Consider the following 25,330-nt stretch of genomic DNA (forward strand, 5'->3'; position numbering starts at 1 on the left):
TTTTGCTATACCAAACGGAAATGACTTGACAGAACGAACGTTCAATTGTTTGAGTTAAAATATTTTACCTTTAGGTTGTAACGTGAAACAACAAACACACATACATTTGTATGCATTTGGTATATTTCTGGCAACAGTTTAAAAAAATTATGCTTAAGGTGCCTGTTATACAACAGATTTAATCATAGAATCTGATTAAAATCTGATGTGATGAAATTCTAACATAAGATAAAATCTGGTGAAAAAATAGAAATATATCCAATTATCATTAGATATTCTGTTAGATTTTTTAAAATAATATGGCGGAAAATAAACTTGCAAAAAAGTTTTTCCATGATCAGCTAATTTTTTACTTGTTGGCAGTTTATAGATTACAAATATTAAAAACATTGCCATTAAAAATTTGACGTAAAGGTATAAATATAATCTGAGGTTTAAATGCTCATCAGATTTTATCGTATATTAAATAAAATTTATGTTTAATAAAAAATATTACATGCGTCAGTTCTTTAGAATAAGCAGAATTTTGATACAGTTTGCATGTAAACTATTTAAAAAAAAAAATTTTAGAGAAAATAGTGTGAACTGTTAAAGAAAATTGGTTCTACGTGTGATTTGTTTTGAAATATAAAAATTCGTAAAAAATTTTTAGCTGGAAAAATTTCTTTTGCTGATAAAATATTATAAGAGAATCTAAATTTGAGAATGCGAGTGTTTTTCAATTTTAAAATTAGGAGCAACAAAACTGTCTTTACAACACTGACTCTTTCATAACTCACGTCAAAATAATTATATTCAACTTGACATAACAAAAATATTTGTGTCAGCCTGATATTTAATTAAAACACGAATTATTTATTAAATTGAATTTGTTTAGATGATATACAATATATATATACGTGCTAACTACAAGGTATATATATGGTTTATCAAAAAGATTTTATTAAAACGAGTGAACATTAATAACTAATTTTCTGCTGCAGAATTTATAAAGTGTTTAATCATCGATAAAAAAGTATGGAAGTTTTATATTCAGTTCGTAAAAAGTGGATGCCGGCAAATGTTTCTCCTCTACTAAATTGCATATCGATCTCAAAACTTTCTTCAAAAAATATATTAGCCTTTACAAGTCAACATGATTTGCAAGCAACGTCAGAAAGTAACATTAATAAATCGATAAACAATCAAATGATTAGTGGTTCCATTGTCTACGTCTGTGATATTACCGCACCATTTTATGTATTTCGAGTTACAGAGACGAGGAAAACAACAATAACAGTATTAGAGTGGGATGTAGCTAGCAAAAATTTATTATTGGGTGATTCAGAAGGTAATATTCAAATTTGGACTCAAAAAACTAATTTATTATCAGAATGGCATCAGGTTTATGTCGTTAAGCTTCCAAGTGAGAAAATTGTTAAAGCTGCATTCTTTCATAATGGTAGAAAATTAAATTTTGCATCTGAAAAACGGGACATGGTTTATTACATGGAAAAATTTCAACGTGCTAAGTTTTCACCTAGTGTAAGGCAATTTGGTGGTGTTGCCGCAGAAGGCTGTATAGTGATAACATCAACAGGATTGATAGGTGCCTTTCTACTTCCTGGCCAGTGTATTAGTCCAACAAATCACCAATCTCAACAACAACAGCAAAATGTTTTTCAAGGACCTGTAAACAATATGCAATTACCGATAATCTTAAAACCTGTAACACAAAGCTTAGGTTTGATAAGAAGTCATATAACTACAGCATCTATAGCTTTTGGTACAAACGATTATTCAGATGGACATTTTCGTGTTGCTGTAGCTAATTCGGAAACAAATAAACAGAATATGCAACTGATGGTACAAAGCTATCGTGTCACTTTAAAGATAATTGATCATGGGAATTTGTTGATAAACAGTCATGCTTTGCCAAGTTTCTTTTTACTAGAAGGATCAGGAAGAGATTTGCTGGATATGAAAATAACGCATTTATGCTGGACTTCTTCGGAAGACATAGATTCATTAATAGTTGCTACAAAAACAATGAATGGGAGTTTCATAGAACTCTGGTCTTTAGTAGAAAAAGTAACTCCAATTCATAAATTATTACAAACAAACAAAACTGAAATTTACAAAACTGTTGCTTGGACAAACCAACACAGTTTTAGATACCCTAGTTCCATTGTAGTGGATATAGCTGTTTCAAAAATTTTATTTGATAACTCGTATATATTTCTGGCTATGGAAGACAATACGGTACATATATTAACAAAAGATTTAAAAAAAATTACAAGTACAACAGTAACAACAAGTTACGCCTTTGAAAGCGGTTCAGGTACACCAAAGCCAAAAATTCAAAGAGCTGGAGGTACATTAATGTCTATGGATGTGACATTTTTTGGTCATTTATTATTAGTAGTTGACAGCCATAGTCAAATTCATGCAATTCGTTTGCCACAACATTATCATGAGCAAAACAGCATAGTACTTTCTCATTTGGTATCTCTTTTTGAATATAGTATTGTTAGTGGAATAGATGCCTCTGATTTATTAGTATCAGTACGCTCAAATTTACTTGAAAATATAATTGAAAAATTAACGGAAAATTTTACTCGCCAATCGTCATCAATACAACAATATTATTACGTTAATTTCTTAACAGTTAAAATTAATTTATATAGAATGCAAATCACTGGACAATCGAAAGCAAATGATTTGACAAGTTTACTAATGCTTCATTCAATTTTAATAGCATTCAAAAGCTTACTAAGACCCTCGGATTTAAGTAGTCACGATAAAGGACCGGCAGAAAATTTGGCGATGGTTTTATCTGATTCTCAGTTAGATATTGATAAAGTTTTGACAAATCTGCACGCTAAAGATTTTACGGTGGAATCATTTACTGTTCAGAGTTTACAACAAGTAATTAAATTTTTTTTTTTACACAATTTATATTTTGTATTATAACACATTTAATATTTTAGCTCATTCAATGGGTGTCAGATCTAGCTTTAAATATTTTGGCGAAGTTGCCACAGAATTATAATCAAGGACCTTCTAGTAAAAATTGTGGTTATGATATTAGCAAAGACATTGTCGCGTTAAATAGCATTCGAGAGCTCCTTGTAATGATTCGTATTTGGGGGCTTTTAAACTCGCAGTGTTTACCAGTATTTTCGCGATCTGTGGAAAACTTGGACATTCTCTCTACCCTGTTTAGGTTATTAACCCGTCTCGCATTGAATCCATCTGAACCCGATGAAGTTCTTTTAGATGAATGCTGCTTGCTGCCAAGTCAAGTTCTTATACCTCAAATACAGCATAATTCTCCAATCGTTTCCATTTCATCTCCTGTGTTACATTTGAATAGTTTGCCTTTGCTATTGTTCTACAATATTGAACCAGACTTTTTAACTTTCCATCAAGATATACAACCAATAGAAGGTGGTTTGGTAAACGACGGTTATATTGACAGTGTTCGTAATTTGTGGTTAGGTAAAAAACCATCAACTTTGCGTAAATGCTTGCGCTGTGGAGCTTGCAGTATATTTGGGAGTGTTGCTAAAACCGCTGCTATGAAGGTAGGGTAAGTAAAGTTAAGAGATTTTTTTAAAAAAGTTCTTTTAAGGCGTGGGAGCAAAGATGGGTGAACAATTGCCGTTGTGGTGGATATTGGATATTACAAAAATCTGCAAAAACATAAAACTTTAACAATTATGAAGAAAACTAAAACGTGAAATATTTTATATACGAAATTTTTTATTATTATTATATTTTATTATTTCATTAAGAAAAAATTAATTTATTTTTTAAAGTCAAAAAAAAGTTACTTAAGTTATTTGATTTCTATTAAAGAAATTTATATAATTAAATAAGAAAATCTAAACTAAAAAATTTTAATGTGTATGATTGAAATAAAAAAAAATTAATTTAATTTTTGTTTTAAAGAACAATATGAGGTTTTAAAGATTAATTTTAGTTTTCTGGTTGGTTTTCGACTTGATAATATTTTTCCATTTTTTTACATAACTATCCTCTTAACAGTTATTTCTAATTATTTAATTAAATTTGTAACCCATTCCTAAAACAGCCATCATAATCATACGAACATTACTGCACAAGGGGCTTTTAGAATTAGTCGATAAGTAATTTTGACAGTTTCTGTAAAGTTCTTTCATCACCTTTGGAGCATGTTCTTTTGTAATAGGATCACTTAAATTTAAATTTAATATTGCTTCAGCTAAATACTTTTGTTTAAGTTCGTTATGATTGCTCATATCGGCTGAAACTTGCTGAATAAGTGAAAGTAAAACCGTTTGTTCTAAACAGCATCCTTGCGATGTAAAAACCGCTTTATAATCAGCCTTCTCAAGAGTATATTCAACCAAGCTAAGATCATTTGCTAAAAGAGCTTGATTAAATGCAGAATTTACTTGGTTCTGTGTTAAAAGCTGCTTGATTTGATCTTGTAACTCATATAAAGAAGATGGCGCTGGAGTGGCTGCTTGTGATCGTACAGCACTTAATACTGAATCCTCCAAAGAAGCGACTTGAGTTTCGAAATTTCGCTGTATTTCTTTTTTTATCAACTCAGAAAAATGTCTTATAAAATTTATTTCCAGTTGCTTGATTTCTTTCTTTGTCTCTAATAAATTATCATTGATTGATTGTGTTTGTCTAGATAAGTTTCCGTGAAGAACCTCACGAAGTTTTCCAATTCGATTCAATATTTGGTCAGTAGTCTCTTGTACAGGTTGCATTTGTGACAAATAGTTATCAAATTGTTCCATTACTTCTTTTATGCCAATAGAAAATGTTTCATGAAGTTGCCTGAACATGTTTTGAGAGGATTTTTCATATGCTGGTATTAATGTACTTGACATTGATTCTATAAAAGCTGCTTGTAAGCTTCCTATGAATACGAGATAAAAAAAAAGATTAAAATTTTCAATTTTTGAAGTTTTCTTAATTTAAAAAATTGAATTACCTTGAACCCCCATCAATACTGATTTTCCAAAAGTATCAATAATAGGTTTACTTCGACATAAATGTGTGATCGTCTCACGTAAAGCTTGTTCTAACGTGCTTAGTTTTTTTACCACTTCTGCTTGCATTTGCGTCTGAATTGCATCTAATCGTTTTAACAATACTGGAACAATAGTGTTTGAAAACTTCTCGACAATTTGATTAAAGAATACTTGGTTTTTAACGTTCCACTTTTCTTCAAGTACTCGACAATGTTTTTCGGTTTCAAACAAGAATTCTTCATATTTGCGGCAATATTCTTTATCGAACTTTGTTAAATAATCTTCCAATATTTTTATTATTTGATTTTCTGTTTGTCTACTCAAGTCTTGAATACTTGTGTTATTAACTTTAATAGAACTTTCATTTTTGATTCGTAATTCAATAACTTCTTTTTCTAAATTTTTAATTTGAGTAGACTGCAGTTGAAGAACTTGAATTAGTGTATCAATTTTTGAGTTGAGTTCAGTTATATCCATTCTGTTAATAACTTGTGTTGAAGGTGGTGTTGACGATAACACATTTGTATTAGACTTAACTTGTGGGCTGGAATTTAAAATAGATTGCTGTTGTTGTGGTTGCATAGGTTGCGCTAAAGATGGTAAAGGAATTGAATTTGGTGTAGAAGGTAATATTTCTGTGGGACCACCAACAGTTTTTAGATCCGGAACCTTAGGCCAATCCGTTGCAGAAAGTTTTTTTTTATTAGAATCCACTCCATCGTTGTTACACACTTTATTTGATGAAGTAGAAGAATTTTTGGAAATTGGCTGTTGCTGCGTTTTTTCAGAAGAAACTGAAGCATTTATAACACCAGCTGCTATTTCAGATGCTGTTTGAAACTTATTTACTTTTTCTTTAGTTTCCTTATTAGCGTTTTCAATTTTATATACAAAATGCGAAAGTAATTTTGTTTCGTAATCTTTGGATGACATGATTTCTTGAACTTCTCGACTTGGAGGACTCGATCCACCACTAGTTAATGAAGAATTATTTTTTCCAGTTAAGGAATCGTCATCATCTTCATCGTCTTCTTCTTCGTTATCTATGTCTTCCATTCCAAAGTCAACTACAGCGTTATTGGGTTTTTCCTCAATCGACGAAGGAATAATCGGCATACCCGAAGCATTTCCTTGAGTTCTCAATTTTTGCTGATCCTCAATTATTTTGTTATTAACTAAATTCAAAAAGTTTAAGTTTTCTGTTTGAGCTTTTGTACTTTGCGATCCAGTTACACTAGCTAACATCAAAATTGTTGATAAAACGTCAGAATTTACCAACTCCGGAGATTTTTTGCTGTTATCTTTTGAAGTATTTGTTGAGGTTAATTTAGCGCTGAATGATTCGGGTGTCATTAAACTGATCTGTGACGACTTCTGTGATTGTCCTAAAAAAATTATTAAACAATATTAGTTATTGTTTTTCATTTAACATTTAAATAATAAAATACCAGAAGGAACAGTTGCCGCTGCAACCGCCATTTTTTCTTCTTCTTGACTTTTGTCAAAATTGGATAAACCTTGGATTAATGGAGATGAGCAGTTGAGTTTTTTTTTAATATCCACTTCTTCTATGGATTTCTTTATTGTTGATGCTCCTGTTGAAGATTCATTTATACTTGAACTTAAGTTTGTTTCTCCAGTTTTCAATGCTTTCGCGTAATCCAAAGGTTCGTCAAGTAAATCAGCCAACAATACCGATTCATTATTTTCAGAACTTGTTGAGTTTAAGTCACAATTGTCATTTTCATCAAATTCGGAGAGTGGTTGGTAAAATATTAGACATTCTTGCACACTTTTTGGTTGAACAACGAACAAGCGTAGGACTACCCCTGATATAGCTAAGTTATCTTCATCATATTCATCAACATCATCCATCAAATAACTTTCATTCATATTATACGTATACAATTGAGTAATATTAGTGTCAACTATAGAGAAACTTAATATAGGCCACGAGATGGGATACTCAGAAATACCGCGTATATTTACACTATTATTTAATTTTTTAATTCGGTTGTCCGACGATTTTACTTTTTGATCATTTATATTATTATCAAAACCAATTTGCAATATGTACAGATTTCGTGATTCAATATTTGAAAGAACCAAATACGATGATGAGGAATCAATATCTGCATTAAAATACAAAGCAGATGGTGATTTTTTATTTGGTATTGGGTACGTAAATGATAAAGTTTGCAAACACTCCCACGTGCCGCAATCCCATAATTTTAGCTCAGTATTATTTTTAGCTCCAGTTAACGCATGTTTCCAAAACGTATCTGTCGAAGATTTTTTTCTGTAATTATCTAAGAAAAAGAAAGAAGAAATGGATTGACCATTGTGGGGATTCCATTCGTGTAAGCATCTTGGTTGTTTTTCATGGAAATAAACTTGGTAAAATCGAATATAACCATCTTCACTTCCAACGCTGAGAGTAGTACCGTCAGGTGATAATGATATCCATGTAATAATAGTGTTATTATCTTTCGATTGTAAGTAGCCATCAGAAATATCTTTCGGGTTATGTTTCCCAATACCATGCGAATTAATAATAATATTAACATTAAAACACTGGAAAACTTTTCCTCTAGACCACACAATCAATTGACTAGAGTCTTGATCATCTTCATCATTTGAATTGCTACTGAATTCATCGTCTCTTATTGGAAAAAGGGGACACCACGAAATTTTGTTGACTTTTGCTTGATAATTTTCTAAAGGATCTTCAACTCTTAACAATAAACTACAAATTAAGTTATCTGAAAGCATGTCGATTTTGTGTACATATAAATTAGACGAATCTATGCAAGCTAATACTTGTGTGCGTTCAATATGAGCGAACTGTACATCTAACACTTCACTAGCCATACCCTTAATTAATGCACGTTTACTAGTAGTCGTATTTACAACGCGAACCATCCCTTCCTCAGCTCCCGTTTGTCTATTACTAACTTTAATAACATAAGCAATATGCTTGCCATCCATGTGAACTGCGATTAGGTGACCTGGATATCTTTTTTCTTCCCAAGTATAATCTACAATATTTTTTAGTCGAACTTTTGAGCTACCGTGCTCAAGCTCTGAACCAGTATTGCTGCAAATTATTTTTACATCTTTTCCTATAATTTTTTTTGTAATTTTGTTTGTTACGTTACTTTTAAAGGAAATTATATTTTGTTGCTGTGGTGAGGAACCGCTTGCATTTGCAGTCTTAGAATCCATATAATTACTCATATTAACGAATAGCTCTCGTATATCTAAATTAAAGTGTAAATTTCAAAACAAAATTGGAACAATATTATTTCTGTTTCTTACCTTAATAATTTTTCTTAATTTTATTTTGGCTTTAAAGAAAATTGTCTCAATTTATGAAAAACTATTTTTCGTTTTTTATTTTATTGACCTTCGGGCTGAAAATCAAGCTAGAATTGAAACAGTTGACAAGCAAAATTGACACTTTCTGCAGGGATGTACATATACACATATACATAATACGAGGAACAATTAGGAAATTGTTATTGAAATTTGAACATTAACAGCATAATCGAATGTCTCACTTTTTTAATCACTTTTTATTCACTTTCAAATCAGAATTCTCTATATTTTCCAACAGACATTACACTTTTTCAATAAGATTGCTCATTTTTTTAATTGGGTTTTTGCATTTTTTCTCAAATTATCGACTGAACTGCAACACTTTCAAAAACAAGGTGAATAAATTTTGTATGCTTTTAAAAAAAACGAGATATGCAATACCAAATAATTTTTCTCACTCAAAAATTACATTATGCAAGTATACGATAGATACTTACTTTTTTCTCACATTTCGAGTAAAATAGCGAAATTGTTATTAGTTGGATTATTTTAAACTATACACACATATTTGTGATGAAAGGGACAAATGTTTGTGTGGTCTTCCTTTGTACTAACTTAATTGATGCGGATTAAGTTTGTTAACAAAAAAGAGCGAAATTTTCTCAATAATGAAATTTCCGTGTCGGATTATAACTTTCAATTTGAAACAATTGGTTATATAGCTAAATTTTTGCACAAAATTTTAAAACATCGTTTTCATCTTCTTTCTTGGAATTTGAAATGAGAAAGCAGTTTCGAGATATTTCGGTTAACAATGCTATGCAATGTGGAAATGCTATATTTAAGGAAAAAAGAAATAACATAACAAGTGGCACCGAATATAACAGGTGTTGTAGTGAAAGCTCAGTCAGTGTCATCGACTTTTACAGCTGCCGGATATTGCTTTAAAAAATTTAAAATCTAACTTGATAAAAAACGTCTGTTGCTGGTTTAGTTACCATATCTTTCATTTTCTATTGTCTATAAAGTACTTACTTCCACAAAGAATATTTTTATAGTATATATGTACATAATTCTTTAACTAATCTTTAAAAAAATTTGTACAAAAGGAATTAAAAAAGAAAAAGCAGATTTTGGCTATTTCTTTTGGGAGAAAATTTTTTGTTTTACGCATACTTCAATATTTTGTATTATTTAATTATTTCTATTTATAATTACTTCTTTTCAAAGTTTGTATTTAAAACGCCTTGCAAAAATAAAATATGTTTCAGGTTTGAAGTTGCTAATTTTTTTTTGTAGTCATCAGTTGCAATTAGGAAATTTTAATGGTTTAATATGCATGTTTTTTGTAGAGAACTGATATGACTTAAAATTAACGTCAAACAAACTTTTAAACTGGAACAAGAAGTTAAATTATAATTTTACATAAACAAAAATAAAACATATGAGTCTATTACAACCAGCGGAACTAGCTAGTATTCCTATTCCTTAGCTAGTTTAAGGCAACTAAATTATTCAAAAACATATTGTATATTACAACTCACTAATCCTTTTATTAGTTATCTGGTAACATTGTTCATGAGTGCGAGAGTCGATAATTTTTAATACATTGATTTAGTGAGTACTGAGTGCAGAAAAAATAAATAAATACTTTGCTAAATAATTGTGGTGAACTTTATCCAGACCTCGTAATTTTCGGGAATATAATGTTAAATTTATTATTTATGGCAGAAAATTGAGTAGAAAAACAAATTTTTTTGAAAATTAACAAAAGTATGGAATATAATCAAAGTAATGGTATAAAAAGACCCGTTGAAGAAGAAATACCTCGTACCCTAAACGTTCAAGCAATGGAAAATGCTCCGGTGAAAAAAATTCGTAAATCGTAAGTAAAAGAGGTTTGTTTTAAATTGTAAATTTATTTGAAAATCTACTTTTAGAAAAGTACAAATTTCAGAATCTAATTCTGTTATAAATCTGAATGAAAATATACCTGGAATAGCATACAATGTGCTTGAACAGTCTGGACCACCTCATAATACAAAATTCACAATTTCTATTCAGGTAAGGTATTTGTTTAAAAAGCAACAATATAAAAATGCTTGAAACAAATTTTTATTTCATTTTCTGATATAATTTGTAGATCGACGACAGAAGTTTCGTTGCCACAGGAAGAAGTAAAAAGCAAGCCAAAGCATTAGCTGCTATAGATGCTCTTAAATATCTTGTAGAAGTAAAAAAAAATACATGCACTTACGTATTTGCTGATGGTGTTTCCAAGACAGCCTTCGTAACGAATCCTATATCAGAAATGCCTGCTCCTAAATGTATGTAGCTATAGTGATAAAAATAAAACATATCCATTTAACATAATACATTTCAGCAATTAAAAAAAGGGATAAACCTAACAGTCATATGACATCAATAATAAGCACAGGCAAAAAGTTACCAACTCATCTTGCCCATGAAAAGAACCCTATTAGTTTAATAAATGAGTTATACAAAAACCCACAATTTGTACTTGAAGTTGAAGATGTACTGAAAACTGGTAACGTTGTTGTATATAAAGCTATTTTAAAAATTGACGGACAAGATTTTGAAGGAAAAGGTATTTGAGTAAAAAAGTTTATATTTTGAACAACTACATATTTATATTTATTCCCTACAGGATTTTCTAAACAAACCGCTAAATTAGCTGCATGTAAAGAAGCATTAGCTCAAATATATAAAATGTCATTTACACCGTTAAATATGAAAATTAATAGTGGTCTTGAGCTTGATCAAAATCATGCCAATAAAATTGAATTTTTAATTAGTAATAAATATGGTGAACTGATAGAGGGCTACCCTGAGCCATATGTAGCAAAGAAGGTTCTTGCTGGAATTGTAATGACAAGAGACAAAGATTTTGAAAATGCGCAAGTAAGCATTTTATTCTGCGAAGCAAATTCTTTAAATTTATTTTGAAACAAATTGTTTAATTAGGTTATTGCTGTAACAACAGGTACCAAAGTTGTTGGAGGAGACAGTTTATGTTTAGAAGGTAGTGTTTTAAATGACATGCACGCGGAAATATTAGCGAGAAGATGCTTAATGAAATTTTTATATTCTGAACTAAGGAAATATTTTAACAAAGGTAATTTACTATAATGTGTTACTTATAAGCCTCCTCACATTTTATATATAAGTGCTAAAATATCGTTAAATCTAATCAATTTACGTTCTTAATGCAATTTTTCTTTGATACGCAGCTACGCACTATGATACTGTATTCGATAAAAGCATCAACAACCGAGAAGAATTCAAAGTTAAATTGAAACAAGGCATCGATTTTCATTTGTATATAAGCACAGCACCGTGTGGTGACTCGGCTGTTTTTAGTCCACGAGAAAACAGTACTTTACAAGAAGATGTCAAAGAAAACAGGTACATAAAATAATAAAATATAAACATTTTAAGTAAAATTTTGAAATTAAACATCTTTGTTTTGCAGAAGAACACATGGGCTTCTTAGAACTAAAATTGAATCCGGTGAAGGAACTATTCCTGTGAAAGCTTCTATTCAAACCTGGGATGGAATTTTACTTGTAAGAACATTGACGTTAAAAGGAACCACAATAACCTGATCACATTTTTTGCTTTTTGTTTTTAAGGGAAATCGAGTTTTGACGATGTCTTGCTCTGACAAAGTTTGTCGGTGGAACGTCGTCGGTGTTCAAGGATCTCTTTTATCTTCAGTTATTGAACCAATTTATTTTCATTCACTTGTTTTAGGAAATTTATTACATCCAGTTCATACCTTTCGTGGAATTTGTGGAAGAGTTGATGGGATCGAAAACTTACCACCAAAGTTTAAACTAAATAAACCATACTTAGCTATGACAACTTCATCTGACAGAAGATTAGTTTCAAAATCACCTAATTATAGTTTTAATTGGACAGTGGGTGATAGCAAAATAGAAATCGTTAACTGCGCAACAGGACGAACCCTTAAAGATCAAACATCAGATCTAGCAAAAATTAAGTTTTTTAAACGATTTGAATATTTATTGAAAAAAATTCCACAAAGATATATGACGCATAAAATGATTTTAGATCAAGCTTTGAGTTATGGCGAATTAAAATTGTTGTCAAAAGAGTTTCAGGTATATACACTATTTAACAATTGAATTTTTTGTAAAATATTTTGTTTTTAGTTGGCAAAAAAGGAGTTGTATCAGGCATTTCAAACAAAAGGACTTGGTAATTGGTTGAAAAAGCCTATGGAACAAGATCAATTTTATACAAATGTTGAAGCAAATTGTAATATCAAAGAACCTGATGGTTCAATAGATACTTCAGCAATACCTTCTCCAGTTAAAACAGAAAAAAATATTATTGCTACTAAGGAAGTTAGAACTCAGCCGCAGTATTCCAAGAGTTCCAATGTAAATATTAAAAAATTTTATGGAAACTCTCAGACTGCATACATTCACCCGCGCCAACAACACCCTAAAAGTTATGTAACTTACGTTAATACACAAGTTTATAATAATCTTCACTATTCAGAGGATTCAACTTATTATTCTAACAATACTCATTATCAGTATCCTCCTGGATATTATGAAAATCCGTCAACTAGTCATCAAAGTGGCTACGTCTCACATTCTTCATATAACTACAATCCTTCTTATGCCGCTCACTCACATCATAATATGTCAACAGATGGATCTTATTACAAGTCACATTTTTAAGATAATAATATCTTTAAACTTGCATATATAAATTTTCTCATATCATTATAAATATGTACATTAAATAATTTGTATAGCTATGTTATGGGAAAATATTTGTGCAATAATAAGTTTAAAAGTAGTATTATCTTAAAAAAATTTAGTAATAATTTTATTAATAAGTTTTTATCCAATTATTTCCTAAAAAGTATTGAAATATTTAATATTTAGGACTTACGTATAATATCTATGTACCATATTAGACTACAATAAATATAATTTAAACACTTAATATGCAATTTTTGTTTTATTCCATTTATGGTTTTTGGTCTCAACAATTTGACTTTCAACATATATATTTCAATGATGAAAACAAGCTCTTGTTTTGTATGTTATTTCTATTTAAATCTTCTAAATTCATGCATATACAAAAAAAGTAATTGATAATTTCTCGTTTCTTTATTTTTTGTGACCTACTTGAAAAATTGGAAGAATTAAAATTTCTTCTTTAAGGTGTTTAAGATTTAGTATATTTATTTAAATATTTTATTAAATTTATTAATTTTAAATCATTGTTGTTTTAAATTTTTTATTAGTAAATAATAAATCTATTCTACTTCCATTGTAGAATCTTCTGGAACATGATTACTAGCCTTATCACCGTCACCAAATGCACTTGAATTTTGTTTTTGTTTATCTGCTGTTGAATTTGTATCAACATCACCATTTTGTTCATTTTGCTTATTTGCTGTTGGTGGCGTTGGAGGTTTTGGTTTAGGTCTATTTAGAACTGAATTAACGCATGTTGATAATGTTTGCCATTCATTACGTATATCATTATATTTAAATGGAGGATCTTGTGTTCTTGTTGCTTTAGTGAATTTCCCAAGAGCATCATTTAGCCATTTTTCAGCTTTATCAGCCGCCTCAGTAATATTTAATATTTCGGTTTCTGTCAAATGGTCATATTTAGGGGAATTTTGCCGAAATTCTTCTACAGCTTTACGAGTCATTTGTATCAAATGACCGAGATCTTCATAAGCAGCTGGCTGCGTTTCATATTCTTGACAACGTTGTTTAATTGGATCAGTTTGTTGATGTAATATATTTAATTTACTTTTATATGTATTACGATCGCAATCTTCTCCTTCTTCATAAAGCCAATTTTCTAAATCATTTAATTGTGAGCAAATACTATTACGATCATTCTCAGAAACAAAACGAGTTAACGGACCATCCTCCTAATTATAAGAAAAAGAGGTAAAAATATTTTATCTAAACCTAATAAAAACATTAGAATTTAATTTTTTAAAAGTTACCTGAAGCTTTTCTCTCATATCATAAACATACTCCTCCAAAGAATTTCTTGCATCTACTCTTTGTTTTTCGTGCTCATCATTAGCAATCATTTTTGTTTCTTGTTCATGTAATTTGGAGATCTCGGTTTGGGAAAATCCGTGCGTCTGATAATCAAAAGATAATTCAATAACTTTTGAAGTTTTCTTTTTTTTTTCAGCAGAACCCTGAAAAGATAATTGAAAATATTTCAAATAAATAGAACTTTTGATATTACTGTAAGATATAATCAACAAAAATTCAATAATTGTTTATTTTGAATGAGATTTGCTTTCTTTGTTATATATTTATGAATGGAAGGCGCTATGGTTTTTATGGCAAATTTAAGTTTTTGAAGTTTGTTCAAACAAAAATATTATGTAACTCGCAAACTTAAAAATAAACTAAGAAACAAATTAGTTAAAACAATAAAATAATTTTTTTACAGTAGTAGTACATACATGCAACAAAAACTAACAATTAAACCAGGCCACATATGTATATACTAAACACTAAGTTCAATATTTATCAAGAACTAGCGTATGCATTTCCCTTAACAGCCGATAAATTAAAATGTAGCTCAAAATAACAAATTTTGAAAAAGTAAATGAAAATTTAATTCTAAATAATCTGTTATTAATCAACTGCATTTTATAAAAAAAAATTCAGTGTTGAAAATTATATTTACATATGCCTATTTGCAACTAATCTTATTTTTTATTCTTAACCTATGATTATATTTGAAGTTATAATACAATTTCATTTGAAAATGTACACAAACAATATATAGTAAACATTGTAAAACAGAAATATATTAAAATTTTGTTTACTTTCAATAAAATTCCCTCGGGAATTTTAAGCTATCTTTTCTATTGAAATAAATGGAAAGCATGACGTGGAGCACATAGGGTAGGCACAAGAGTTTATGTTTGTTAGTCTCTTTCTCTGAATCAAAATTTCAAAAGAAAAAAAACAAAAAAAATTTAAATAAAATATAAAACAATACAAATGGTAAATACATATTACATATATGTATGTATATATATAAGTAAACTGTATATACATAATATATTATATATTATTTTATATGTAAACGAAATTGGAAATCATCATTAAGGTATTTCTTTAAATAAATTATAAATTGATCAAATATTTAAAAAAAAATCGCACTAACTAATTTTATTGATAAATTAAAAAGCTAATTTCCAGTATCTTTTTTATATAATTTGTCCATATTTAATTCTTTTTATCATATGTGAAACGTACCGAAGTAAACCATCCCTTGACCCGTTGGGCCCACCCTTGTCCTCCAGGCGATGTGGCTGTAGGAGATGTACAATTACCACCATTAATTGCGCCATCTTTATCATCATAATAATCCTACACACATAATTGTAATACGTATATAAATTTTTTTTACAAAAGACATAAGTTCTATAATAAACCCGTCATTTTTTTTTTCAATATTTTAAAGTTTTTCTATTCTAATAGTTTTTAATTCTATATCTCTTTATTGCTTATACACGATTATATTAAAAACATACCATAAAAATAGCTATATTTAAATTAGACTTACTTCTTGCGAAACTTCCATTGCCTCAGTTCCGCCTGCTGATTGTTGTTCTGCGGATGCTGCTGCTTGTGGTGCTGGTACATCTTTTTCCTGCTCGATCTCCTCGATTTCTTTTTTTTCAACAAGAGAAGCATTGGAAATTAATACTATGCCATGGTTGTTGATACGAACTTTAATTTTGACATCTTGCGCTTCTCCTTTGTCATTGGGTTTCACATCTTTAATATACCAACGTCCAATAATTGGATCTGGATATGCAACATTACCAGCATAAGATATTTGCATTCCAAAAGGCTCTTTACGACAAATTGTCAGTAAACGACTAAATGGTGCTGGATGGAATTGCGGAAACACTTCCATTTCACCAGGTGCACTGCATGCATCCCCCTCCCAGCTTATTTTGACAGCATAGTTTTGTATATCAGTAACACCAAACTCACGTACTCTAACAGCTGGTGACATGATAGCGCATTGCAACGCAGCTCCACGAGATACAGATTCATCTTGATTGAGAGTAGTGCTGGCGTGTTTCCCAAATGTCTAAAATCAAAATTAACACATGTAATTAAAAGATTTCAAATATAATAAACTAATTGCAAGTTATACCTGTTCTATAAGAGCTTTTATAGCAGGAATTCTCGTAGAGCCGCCAACGACCTCTACGGAATGAATTTCTTCTTGAGATAATTTTGAATCATTTAAACATCTTCTCAAAGTTTGATCTACGCGTTGCAATAAATCTGCGCACAGCTCTTCCATTATACAGCGTTGCATACTTGATGAAACATCTATTTCATTCATAAAGCATTCTATTGCTAATGGTAGCTTTGTGCTATTAGCAGACATTTGTTTTTTTGTTTTTTCAACTTCTGTAAGAAGCCTCAAATAGGCACGGGCATTTGACTTTGCGTCAATTTTATACTTTTCTTTAAATTCACGTACAAAATAATCAGCTAATACAGAATCAAAATCTCGTCCACCAATTTGATCCCAAGAACAAGCCAGCATTTTTAATTTGCCCTTTGTGAAAGCGCAAGCACTGACCTGCAGAGATGCGTGTCCACAGTCTACAAAAATTACGTTTCTCGGTTTTTCTTCAGGCAAGTCTTGCTTATAAAATCCATATGACAGTGCAGTGGCAGTTGTTTCATTCATTAGTCTGAGGCAATTAAGTCCGGATATTGCAGCGGCATCCAGGAGAGCTTTCCTTTCGGCATTTGTGAAATATACTGGACAAGTAATCACACAATCATTTACCTAGTTTTCATATGTATATATATATTTATTTTGGTTTTTATAAAAAAGAGTTTATAGAAAATAAGGGAAATTTTTTATTACTTTTGCTTGCAGAGCAGTTTCCGAAGTTTCTTTCAATTTTGTGAATAACATTGCAGTTATTTGCTCTGGTGTAAAAACATGTTCTTTATCCAAATAATTAACCCGGATTCCAATACCTCCATTTTGGATTGGTTCTACTCTATATGGAATGGTTTTTAGTTCATGTTGTATTTGAGGATCATTAAATTTGCGGCCCAACAATTTTTTAAAACCACTTATAGTATTTTTCATGTTTGTGACTTGCTGGTTTTTCGCAGCAACACCAAGAACTCTCTTTTTTCCAGCGAATGCAACGCATGCCCTAAAATATATATTAAAAAAAAATTAAATTTTGTGCTATTTTTTGTTCTTCACTTTTAATAAAGCTAACCAGGTGACCTAACTATCTACCTAAAAAATTTATTTGTTGAAGTTAAAAAAAAGGAATTAGTAATATTAATAGACAATATTACTTTAATAAAATTAATAGATAACATTACAGAAACTAGACATATTAATATCGATTTTTATTGCATGCACAATGAATATACATATATATGCAATAAACTAGAGAAAAGAGTTTAAGAAGGAAGGAAATTTCTTAGATAAATTTGTGAAATTCTTAATTTTTAATGATGTACTTCAATAAAAATTATATGGATATACTAACTTTTATTCTATATACCTATATTACTCTTACTTTCACAATAAAATTTTGAAATGTTAAAACTCTAAACTTTCGGAATCAATAAATTAAACATAATGTAATACATATAACTTAAAGTTTATATTGTACATATCTATGTATATAGTAATCTGTTTATGGCACTAGAAATATCTTAATAAGGAAAGATGAGAATTTTATACCGTCATTTGTTATGGAAGTTAAAGTTTAATACAATTTGGCAGTTTTTTCATTTGCTGATGCATTATATATGTATCTATTGTATTGCTAGTAACATTTTTCACCATATATGAACGTCCTACATAAAGTTGGTGATTTGTGAAACAACATGGAAAATAATTTTGAGGTTATGTAAAACAAAAAAATAAATGGAATGCAAAAAATTAAATGTTTTCAAACTTAGAAGTTGAATATGAATTAAAATATAAATTATAATTGCTTTAAAAATATTAATTATTAAAATAATTATTTCATTTGTAAAACAAAATACTTACGGTGTTGCTCTTAAACTGTAATCATTTGCCAAAGTTTCAATGCCTCCTGCTTTTGCAGCTGCTACGAAACACGACTCGTTACCAAAATCAATACCAATCACAGACATTTTTTCATAAAAAATCTTTTCAGTTTTTTGATTTTCTGAATTATTCTTGATTATCTAAAATTAAAAACGTTTGCTTTGATACCGCCTTGAAAAACAATTACTAGGCTTTTTTAGATTTGAAGTTTTTACTACTTTCTGTCAAAATCAAAAACACACGCACACACCGAAAAAATGAAGTTCTCCAAAGATCTAGAAAGTTCGTATGTAATATTGTTTCAATAAAGTGAAATAATTTTTTTTTGTATTAAAACTGAAATTATAAAATATGTTCGGGGTTAGAAAATATTTATATATACATATATACTAATACGTATTTTAGGTATTTTTCCTACTTCGGTTACTATATTAAAATTTAGAAATTTTCTTCTGTGCTTATGAAGATATTTAAATTTGAAACCGCAGGTTGTTCGGTGTTTTTATTTTGTTCCTATGTACATATATTTTTATTAAATAAAAACTTACACTTCTCCACAATGATTCACAATTCTTCGATATAAGCAATTATTAACTTGAATTGGATTTCGCTACTGAGTACTGACTGACTGATGTCCTATAAAAAGGAAAATGAATAGTAGAGACAGATATAACGTTGAAATAATAAAGTAGAATTTGTTTCTTTTTCTATCATTCCTACTGAATTAGAAGAAAATGTAACAAATTAAAGTCCATTTCCATGACACTATAAGCTATATTTTCGTACAATCGTATTTAATATATCATAATATTCACATGAAATCAAATATTTTTTATCAAATTTGTATTAAAAGTAGTGGTTTTTAGAGAAATGGATGTTAATTCCATATCATTGAATATTTGAAATACTAGGTTTTTTTACTTTTACAGGAGTGGTGTATTCATTCGACTTAATTTTCTTTAAAAATCATGAATCTGACAAGTTGGAGTAAATTGAACAAAATAAAAAATTAAAAATTTTTTTTTTCACACATTTAACCAATTGATCGATTTAATTAAAATTTTTTAACCGTCTGTGCTTACAGCTTTGTTTTTGTTAATTCAAATCTAAAATCATTTTTTATCATAAAAAAATTCAGCTTTTATTATTTACATTTCCGATTTCAAAAAATTCGGAATATGTTATTTTCAAAAGCGAATTGAAAGTGATATTTATTGTAAAAGTTTCAAAAACTTTATTATAGACCCGAATCATTTGTCTGAAATAGTTTGCGTTTACAATAATAATATCGAATTTCTTAATAATAATAATAATATCGGAAATCCCAGTATATTACAAACATTTTTTTTTTCATTTCAAAGGTACAATATAAGTAATATTATAAGTAATAGAATATAAAATGAATAAAGTTAAGTTTTTTCCCTTTTATTCTGGTCTGGTGAGTTGGTTTTTTCTATTCATTCCGAATATTTTGTCAAACTGGCACTTCGAGATATTTTCAAGTCGAGAACTGAAGCTCTAAAGAATCAAAATTAGCTCTGAAGAATCAAACAAGGTTTGACTTTTCTAGTTTTGATTCTTTGGAATAAATGAACGAAAAAAACCGTGTTAAGCATTTAGCAGTATTATTGTTTTAATAGTTTAAAGGGACATTAGTTGCTTCATAAATTTCAAGCTAAGCAATTTCATTTTGGCCTAAATACTGTTCTAATCGTAATCGCATTATAGCTGAAAACAGAATAAGAACTATTTTCAATGGTGAAACATCAAAATTCATATATAAATGGGACTAACCCAGCATTTACACATACAAGTTACTTGCATGCAAGTTTGTATAATATTAATTGTCAATTAGTTTTTCGAAATGTCAAATTACTTGCTATTATGACGTAGGCGTTTAGCAAGTTAATTTTTGAAAATGTCTTTGAGAAGAAAACAACTAGCAATATATATAATTGTTTATAAATTTTAGAAACCATAAGTTTGCTAAGTTTAATTTTTTCAAAACAAAATTCAAAAATTTTAAATTAAAAAAAAAAAAAATCAAAACAACAAATTTTTTTTTGTGAATTTCTCAATATGTCAAATTACTTGCTCAAATTACTGGCAGCAAAATTTTCTTGCAAGTTGAACTGCAAGTAAACAAGCAAGTAGAAATATTTCAATGTGTTAGTAAAATTTTTGTATGTATTGCAACTTTCTTGCAAGTAACTTGTACGTGTAAATGCTGGGTAATCTGAATGAATTAAAGTTACCGTCGTAAATTTAATCGAGGGCAGTAAAATAGCTTAAAATGTTATTTTATCGTTGGTAATTACCTTAGGAATCACCTGCTTCCATATACGTGTCACTTTATATGCAAAATAATGAACAAATGATTTTGCCGTTCTGCTGTTTTTCTGTTTTAATAACGGAAATCATTTCCAGTTTTCGTTCGCTTTGGTTCTGTATTATACTAAAGTCAAATTCGATCCATGTTTTTTGAGAGAGAGAGAAATGGCTGCATAAAATTATTTTGGCTTTGCATTACTCAGTACATCAGGATTCAAATAAATATATTTTGAAATATAGTATTATTAAATTTTCAAAATCTGAAATTTCCTAACATGGACATGGATTTCGATATGTGTATAGGCCTTCTAATATTACTCATTAAAATTTTTTTTAATTACCGTATGTTGGCAAGTTTAAATAATTACCGTATGTTGGCAAGTTTAAAATCATTCTGTCAAACAATGTCAATAGTCAAATCAAAAGCATTTTATTTTTTCTTTCTGAATTCGATCTGAAAAAATTTGCCACACATTGCATTGATATTCTCATAAAAAAGATATTTAACATATTTAAAATAGTAAATAAATAGTAGCAAAATAATGGTAATTAGTTTAAATTAGTTCGTTTATCTTAATCGTAACGTTTAAAAGAAAAATTAATAATTACAATTTCATTGAATATTTTTAACCAAAAATTACCAATAAAAAAATACTTTTTTGTTTCAGAGGCCGCTAATGTTACAAGGGCATGAGCGTTCTGTAACGCAAATTAAATACAATCGGGAGGGTGATTTATTATTCTCGTGTTCGAAAGATCAAAAACCGAATGTGTGGTGGTCAGTTAACGGAGAAAGGCTTGGTACCTATAATGGACATCAAGGAGCTGTATGGTGCTTGGATGTTGATTGGACTTCTTCAAAATTAATGACAGGATCTGGTGATATGACAACTAAATTATGGGATGTCGAACGAGGAGAAGTAACCGCGTCGATAGGCTCGAAATCAGCAGTTCGAACTTGTAATTTCAGCTACTCAGGAAATCAAGCAGCGTATACCACTGATAAAGCTATGCAACAGAATTGTGAACTTTTTATTGTTGATGTGAGAAATGTAGACTCCACTTTATCACATCAAGACCCAATCATGAGAATACCAATATTGCAGTCAAAAGTAACATCTATGCTATGGGGACCTTTAGATGAATCGATTATTACAGGTGAGTGCTATAAAAAATAAAAATGTAAAATTGTTTGAATGATCACACAATTTTAGGTCATGAAAATGGTCAAGTAACATTATGGGATATTAGAATAGGTAAAGAAATAAATGCTGTAAATGATCATACTTCCGTTATAAATGATATGCAAATGAATAAAGATGGAACAATGTTTGTAACTGCATCAAAGGACACATCTGCAAAACTTTTCGACTCAGAATCACTGATGTGTCTAAAAACTTACAAAACAGAAAGGCCAGTTAATTCTGCTTCAATTTCCCCTATCCTTGACCACGTTGTTTTAGGTGGTGGACAAGATGCAATGGAAGTTACAATGACATCATCTCGAGTTGGTAAATTTGATTCTAGGTTCTTCCATTTAATTTACGAAGAAGAATTCGCAAGATTGAAGGGACATTTTGGTCCAATAAATACATTAGCATTTCATCCCGATGGCAAAAGTTATGCATCTGGCGGAGAAGATGGTTTTGTTCGGGTTCAAACTTTTGATAGCTCTTATTATGAATATGTTTTAGAATAATTCATTTTGTGTGAGAGTCTTGATAATGGGTTTTAAATTGAACAAATATAAATATAAATTCATTTTTCTTTGTATTTTTTAGTGTCTAATTTCTTAGGCTTATGTTAGCAGCCTGCATACGCATTTCCCTTTTGCTATCACTTTCAAATCAGAATTTTATTTTTTCAATACGATATCTAATTTTTTAAATGTAATCGGTCACTTTTTATACCCGTTCGAAGGGTGTACTAAATTTGCCTTACCGTTTGTAACGCTAAGAAATAACGATCTGAGATATAGACTCAAGTGTATGTTTGAATTCTGAATCGATTTAGCTTTGTCTGGCCGTCCGTCCGTCCCAACGATAACTCAAAAACTAATTGAGCTTAGTTCACCAAAAAATGATTTATTATAGTAAGTGCCAGAACCCTATTTAAATTGGATATAATCGGGGTACTGATTCGGGTAGCTGCCATACAACTTCAAAATTAATTTGACTATATCTTAGAAGTTATAAAAGCTGTGGTATTGAAATTTTGCATAAGTAAATATATTAGTAGGGCCAATGTTTTTTATAAAACTCGTTGAATTTGTTTGGCTCTTTCTGGTAGCAGCCATACAACTTCAATAGTAGTTTGACCAAAACTTAGAAAATATTGAAAACACAGTACTGAAATTTTGTGTAAATCAATATGGTAATATGGGAATTTAAAGCATAGTCGGTCCCATAGTCAGCTATAGCAAATTTAGTCGCACATAGGATAAAAAATTCGTACGAGTGTCACAGAGTTGACATGGTCAACTCTATTTTTTCTCGTTTAATTATTAATTTATTCTCTTTCATAATAATGTGGTTGAATATATGTATATTAAATTTGGTATATTTTGGGAAGACACGAAATACCCAATTCTTATTAGTCGTACTGGTACTTTATTTTAACCTGTAAAAATTGACCTAAAAATTAATATTAAAAAAAATGCACAATTGTATAAAAATTGCCAGAGGCTTTATGCATTAAATTTCAAAATAAACTAAATGCTTTTCTGTCAGTAATTTAATTTGAGGCACTAAGTTGCATCACCTATTTCTAATACAATTAACAAGCAGGTAAATTTACCTCACTAATTCAGGAAGACGATAATTTTTTGGAAGAATTGATAAAATTAAAGATTTTGATATTTCTTTAGACTTTCGGAAAATCCACGGCTTCGGTGGAAGACTAAAATATAAAAGTAAAGTTAATGTAAAATAATTTATTTCTATTATTTGTTAGATGATAGTTTACTTTGTTAACCAAAACCCTAAGCGTTGATTTTTGGCAGTTTTTTCAGAGTTTGTTAAGTATTTGTGATACATTTTCCAGTGCGGATCAGAAAGAACTTTTTTACTAGGTTGCTCATATTTTCCAAAACCTAATTCTAAGATAGCTTTAGAAATGTCGACCTTATCCTAAAATACATTGTACATATTTTATTAGGTAAAGTTAATATTTATTTTATACCTTTTGATAATTGGGACAGAGCATTACTACTTGGCACTCAGCAACCCCGTTTTTCCTTTCAATAATGGGGATGAATTCTACTTTACGGCCCACTGCTACAGTTTGCAACCAAGCGCAGCCGTTTGCGTTAACGGAAACCCCAGAAAGCTAAAATAACCTTGATAATAAAACTTTACCCTGTTTATTAAATGAAAACTTTACATTTACTGGTAAAACTTTTTTGAATGGTATTAGAAAATTGAGAGGAGGTTTGTGGTTAATTAGCAATACTGGGCCATTTTTATGGCTGGCATCAACACCTTCAATTTTGCCATATTGAGTCGTTTTTTCTCTAATAAATAGTTTAGGAATATCTGTCGCTTTCCCAAATTTGGTTATCTAAAAGAAAAGATTCAAATTGATGTCCGTCTAGAATTTTTAAAAATTTCACCGGTCGGATTCTATGATACGCATATAAAAACATAACACCTGCTACTGAATAAATTGCAATCTAAAAAGAAAAATTATAAATATATGATAAAGAAGTTACGTATTATATAATTTTTTTTAAAAGTTGCAATTGAATATTCACCTTAGCACCTCTGGTGTCTTCTTGCATGTATTCGCAAAAGGAGTTGTAATATTTATAAATTTTCGATCTGTTATTCTCCATTTTTAAAAAAATCCCTCAAAAAACCTTTTCGTATAAAGCAGTAAAACTCAGATTTATTTATAGTTGATTAGTTCATTTTATTTTACATTAAAACAAAACTGTTTTCTATTTATGTAAAGCAATAAATTGTCAGTTTTGACACATATACAAGGTCATGCGGAAGAGCCTCATAAATAGTGTTGTTACGCTTATTCAATTATTGATTTTGATAGTTAAAAGGTAGAAAAAATCGACTTGATCAATACAATAAGCGAATGTAAAACTTCAAAAACCAATTTGAACAACAAATGGCAAGATACACCCTAATATTATATTTTAATGTAGTTGACAGATAAATTATTGAAGTTTTCAATGGCCAAGGTTTTCTAGATTCACTTTTTCATTTTGTACGCAAGCTTTTTGAGATAAATACAGGGGACTGGTGCAAATGTTATTCTATAATTTGAAGTTGGTTATAAAATTTCAAATTTTTTATTGAAAAATATTATGTTAAATATTTTATGTTAATTTTAGAGATATGCATTTCAAAAAATTATTTTGCTAAATGCAGACGTCATTACAATATGAAATTTGGCAACAACTGCTATATGTCTCAATAAGATTAACTTAATAAGATTTATTAACAAAATTTATTATTACCAAAGCTTTTACCAATTCATACAATTGGTAAAAGCTTTGCTCCACAAACATTTTACTTTTA

At 29.5% G+C, this 25,330-nt stretch overlaps 6 protein-coding genes across 10 annotated transcripts; 3 read left to right on the plus strand and 3 right to left on the minus strand.

The window, feature by feature from the left end:
* The first annotated feature begins 707 nt into the window (after positions 1-707).
* On the plus strand, positions 708-3,744 carry LOC129610183 (mediator of RNA polymerase II transcription subunit 16). Of its 2 annotated transcripts, XM_055522609.1 has the most exons (4): positions 708-913; positions 984-2,907; positions 2,970-3,566; positions 3,614-3,744. In XM_055522609.1, exons 2-4 carry the CDS (start codon positions 1,018-1,020, stop codon positions 3,686-3,688), a joined length of 2,562 nt encoding a protein of 853 aa, XP_055378584.1. In that variant the 5' UTR covers positions 708-913; positions 984-1,017; the 3' UTR covers positions 3,689-3,744. The 2 variants fall into 2 exon arrangements, with proteins under 2 accessions (XP_055378584.1, XP_055378585.1); XM_055522610.1 differs by having other exon boundaries at positions 708-2,907.
* Positions 3,745-4,043: 299 nt separating this feature from the next.
* On the minus strand, positions 4,044-8,449 carry LOC129610182 (enhancer of mRNA-decapping protein 4 homolog). Its single transcript, XM_055522607.1, has 4 exons — positions 8,331-8,449; positions 6,461-8,272; positions 4,973-6,397; positions 4,044-4,897 (listed from the first exon to the last, which is right to left on the minus strand). The coding sequence occupies exons 2-4, from the start codon at positions 8,247-8,249 to the stop codon at positions 4,044-4,046; spliced, it is 4,068 nt and encodes a 1,355-aa protein (XP_055378582.1). The 5' UTR covers positions 8,250-8,272; positions 8,331-8,449.
* A 1,478-nt stretch (positions 8,450-9,927) lies between these two features.
* LOC129610180 (double-stranded RNA-specific editase Adar-like) lies at positions 9,928-13,282 on the plus strand. Its single transcript, XM_055522605.1, has 10 exons — positions 9,928-10,215; positions 10,271-10,394; positions 10,474-10,657; positions 10,714-10,938; positions 10,999-11,252; positions 11,316-11,466; positions 11,582-11,756; positions 11,824-11,917; positions 11,984-12,475; positions 12,527-13,282. The coding sequence occupies exons 1-10, from the start codon at positions 10,106-10,108 to the stop codon at positions 13,061-13,063; spliced, it is 2,346 nt and encodes a 781-aa protein (XP_055378580.1). The 5' UTR covers positions 9,928-10,105; the 3' UTR covers positions 13,064-13,282.
* A 231-nt stretch (positions 13,283-13,513) lies between these two features.
* LOC129610179 (heat shock 70 kDa protein 4) lies at positions 13,514-19,113 on the minus strand. Of its 4 annotated transcripts, none has more exons than XM_055522601.1 (8): positions 19,016-19,113; positions 18,447-18,742; positions 17,289-17,589; positions 16,557-17,207; positions 15,954-16,490; positions 15,644-15,757; positions 14,362-14,565; positions 13,514-14,283 (listed from the first exon to the last, which is right to left on the minus strand). In XM_055522601.1, the coding sequence occupies exons 2-8, from the start codon at positions 18,551-18,553 to the stop codon at positions 13,651-13,653; spliced, it is 2,547 nt and encodes an 848-aa protein (XP_055378576.1). In that variant the 5' UTR covers positions 18,554-18,742; positions 19,016-19,113; the 3' UTR covers positions 13,514-13,650. The 4 variants fall into 4 exon arrangements, with proteins under 4 accessions (XP_055378576.1, XP_055378575.1, XP_055378579.1 ...); XM_055522600.1 differs by having other exon boundaries at positions 18,447-18,607; positions 19,016-19,105; XM_055522604.1 differs by lacking the exon at positions 15,644-15,757 and having other exon boundaries at positions 18,447-18,607; positions 19,016-19,105.
* A 2,090-nt stretch (positions 19,114-21,203) lies between these two features.
* On the plus strand, positions 21,204-22,571 carry LOC129610112 (eukaryotic translation initiation factor 3 subunit I). Its single transcript, XM_055522487.1, has 3 exons — positions 21,204-21,343; positions 21,467-21,956; positions 22,013-22,571. Exons 1-3 carry the CDS (start codon positions 21,341-21,343, stop codon positions 22,495-22,497), a joined length of 978 nt encoding a protein of 325 aa, XP_055378462.1. The 5' UTR covers positions 21,204-21,340; the 3' UTR covers positions 22,498-22,571.
* An 890-nt stretch (positions 22,572-23,461) lies between these two features.
* Positions 23,462-24,747, minus strand: LOC129610113 (uncharacterized). Its single transcript, XM_055522488.1, has 6 exons — positions 24,550-24,747; positions 24,409-24,468; positions 24,180-24,356; positions 23,979-24,125; positions 23,763-23,926; positions 23,462-23,696 (listed from the first exon to the last, which is right to left on the minus strand). Exons 1-6 carry the CDS (start codon positions 24,628-24,630, stop codon positions 23,591-23,593), a joined length of 735 nt encoding a protein of 244 aa, XP_055378463.1. The 5' UTR covers positions 24,631-24,747; the 3' UTR covers positions 23,462-23,590.
* Between the last annotated feature and the right edge of the window lie 583 nt (positions 24,748-25,330).

The sequence above is a fragment of the Condylostylus longicornis genome, unplaced genomic scaffold, assembly GCF_029603195.1.
Source record: "Condylostylus longicornis isolate FDR11 unplaced genomic scaffold, ASM2960319v2 ptg000044l, whole genome shotgun sequence".
Lineage (NCBI taxonomy): Eukaryota > Metazoa > Arthropoda > Insecta > Diptera > Dolichopodidae > Condylostylus > Condylostylus longicornis.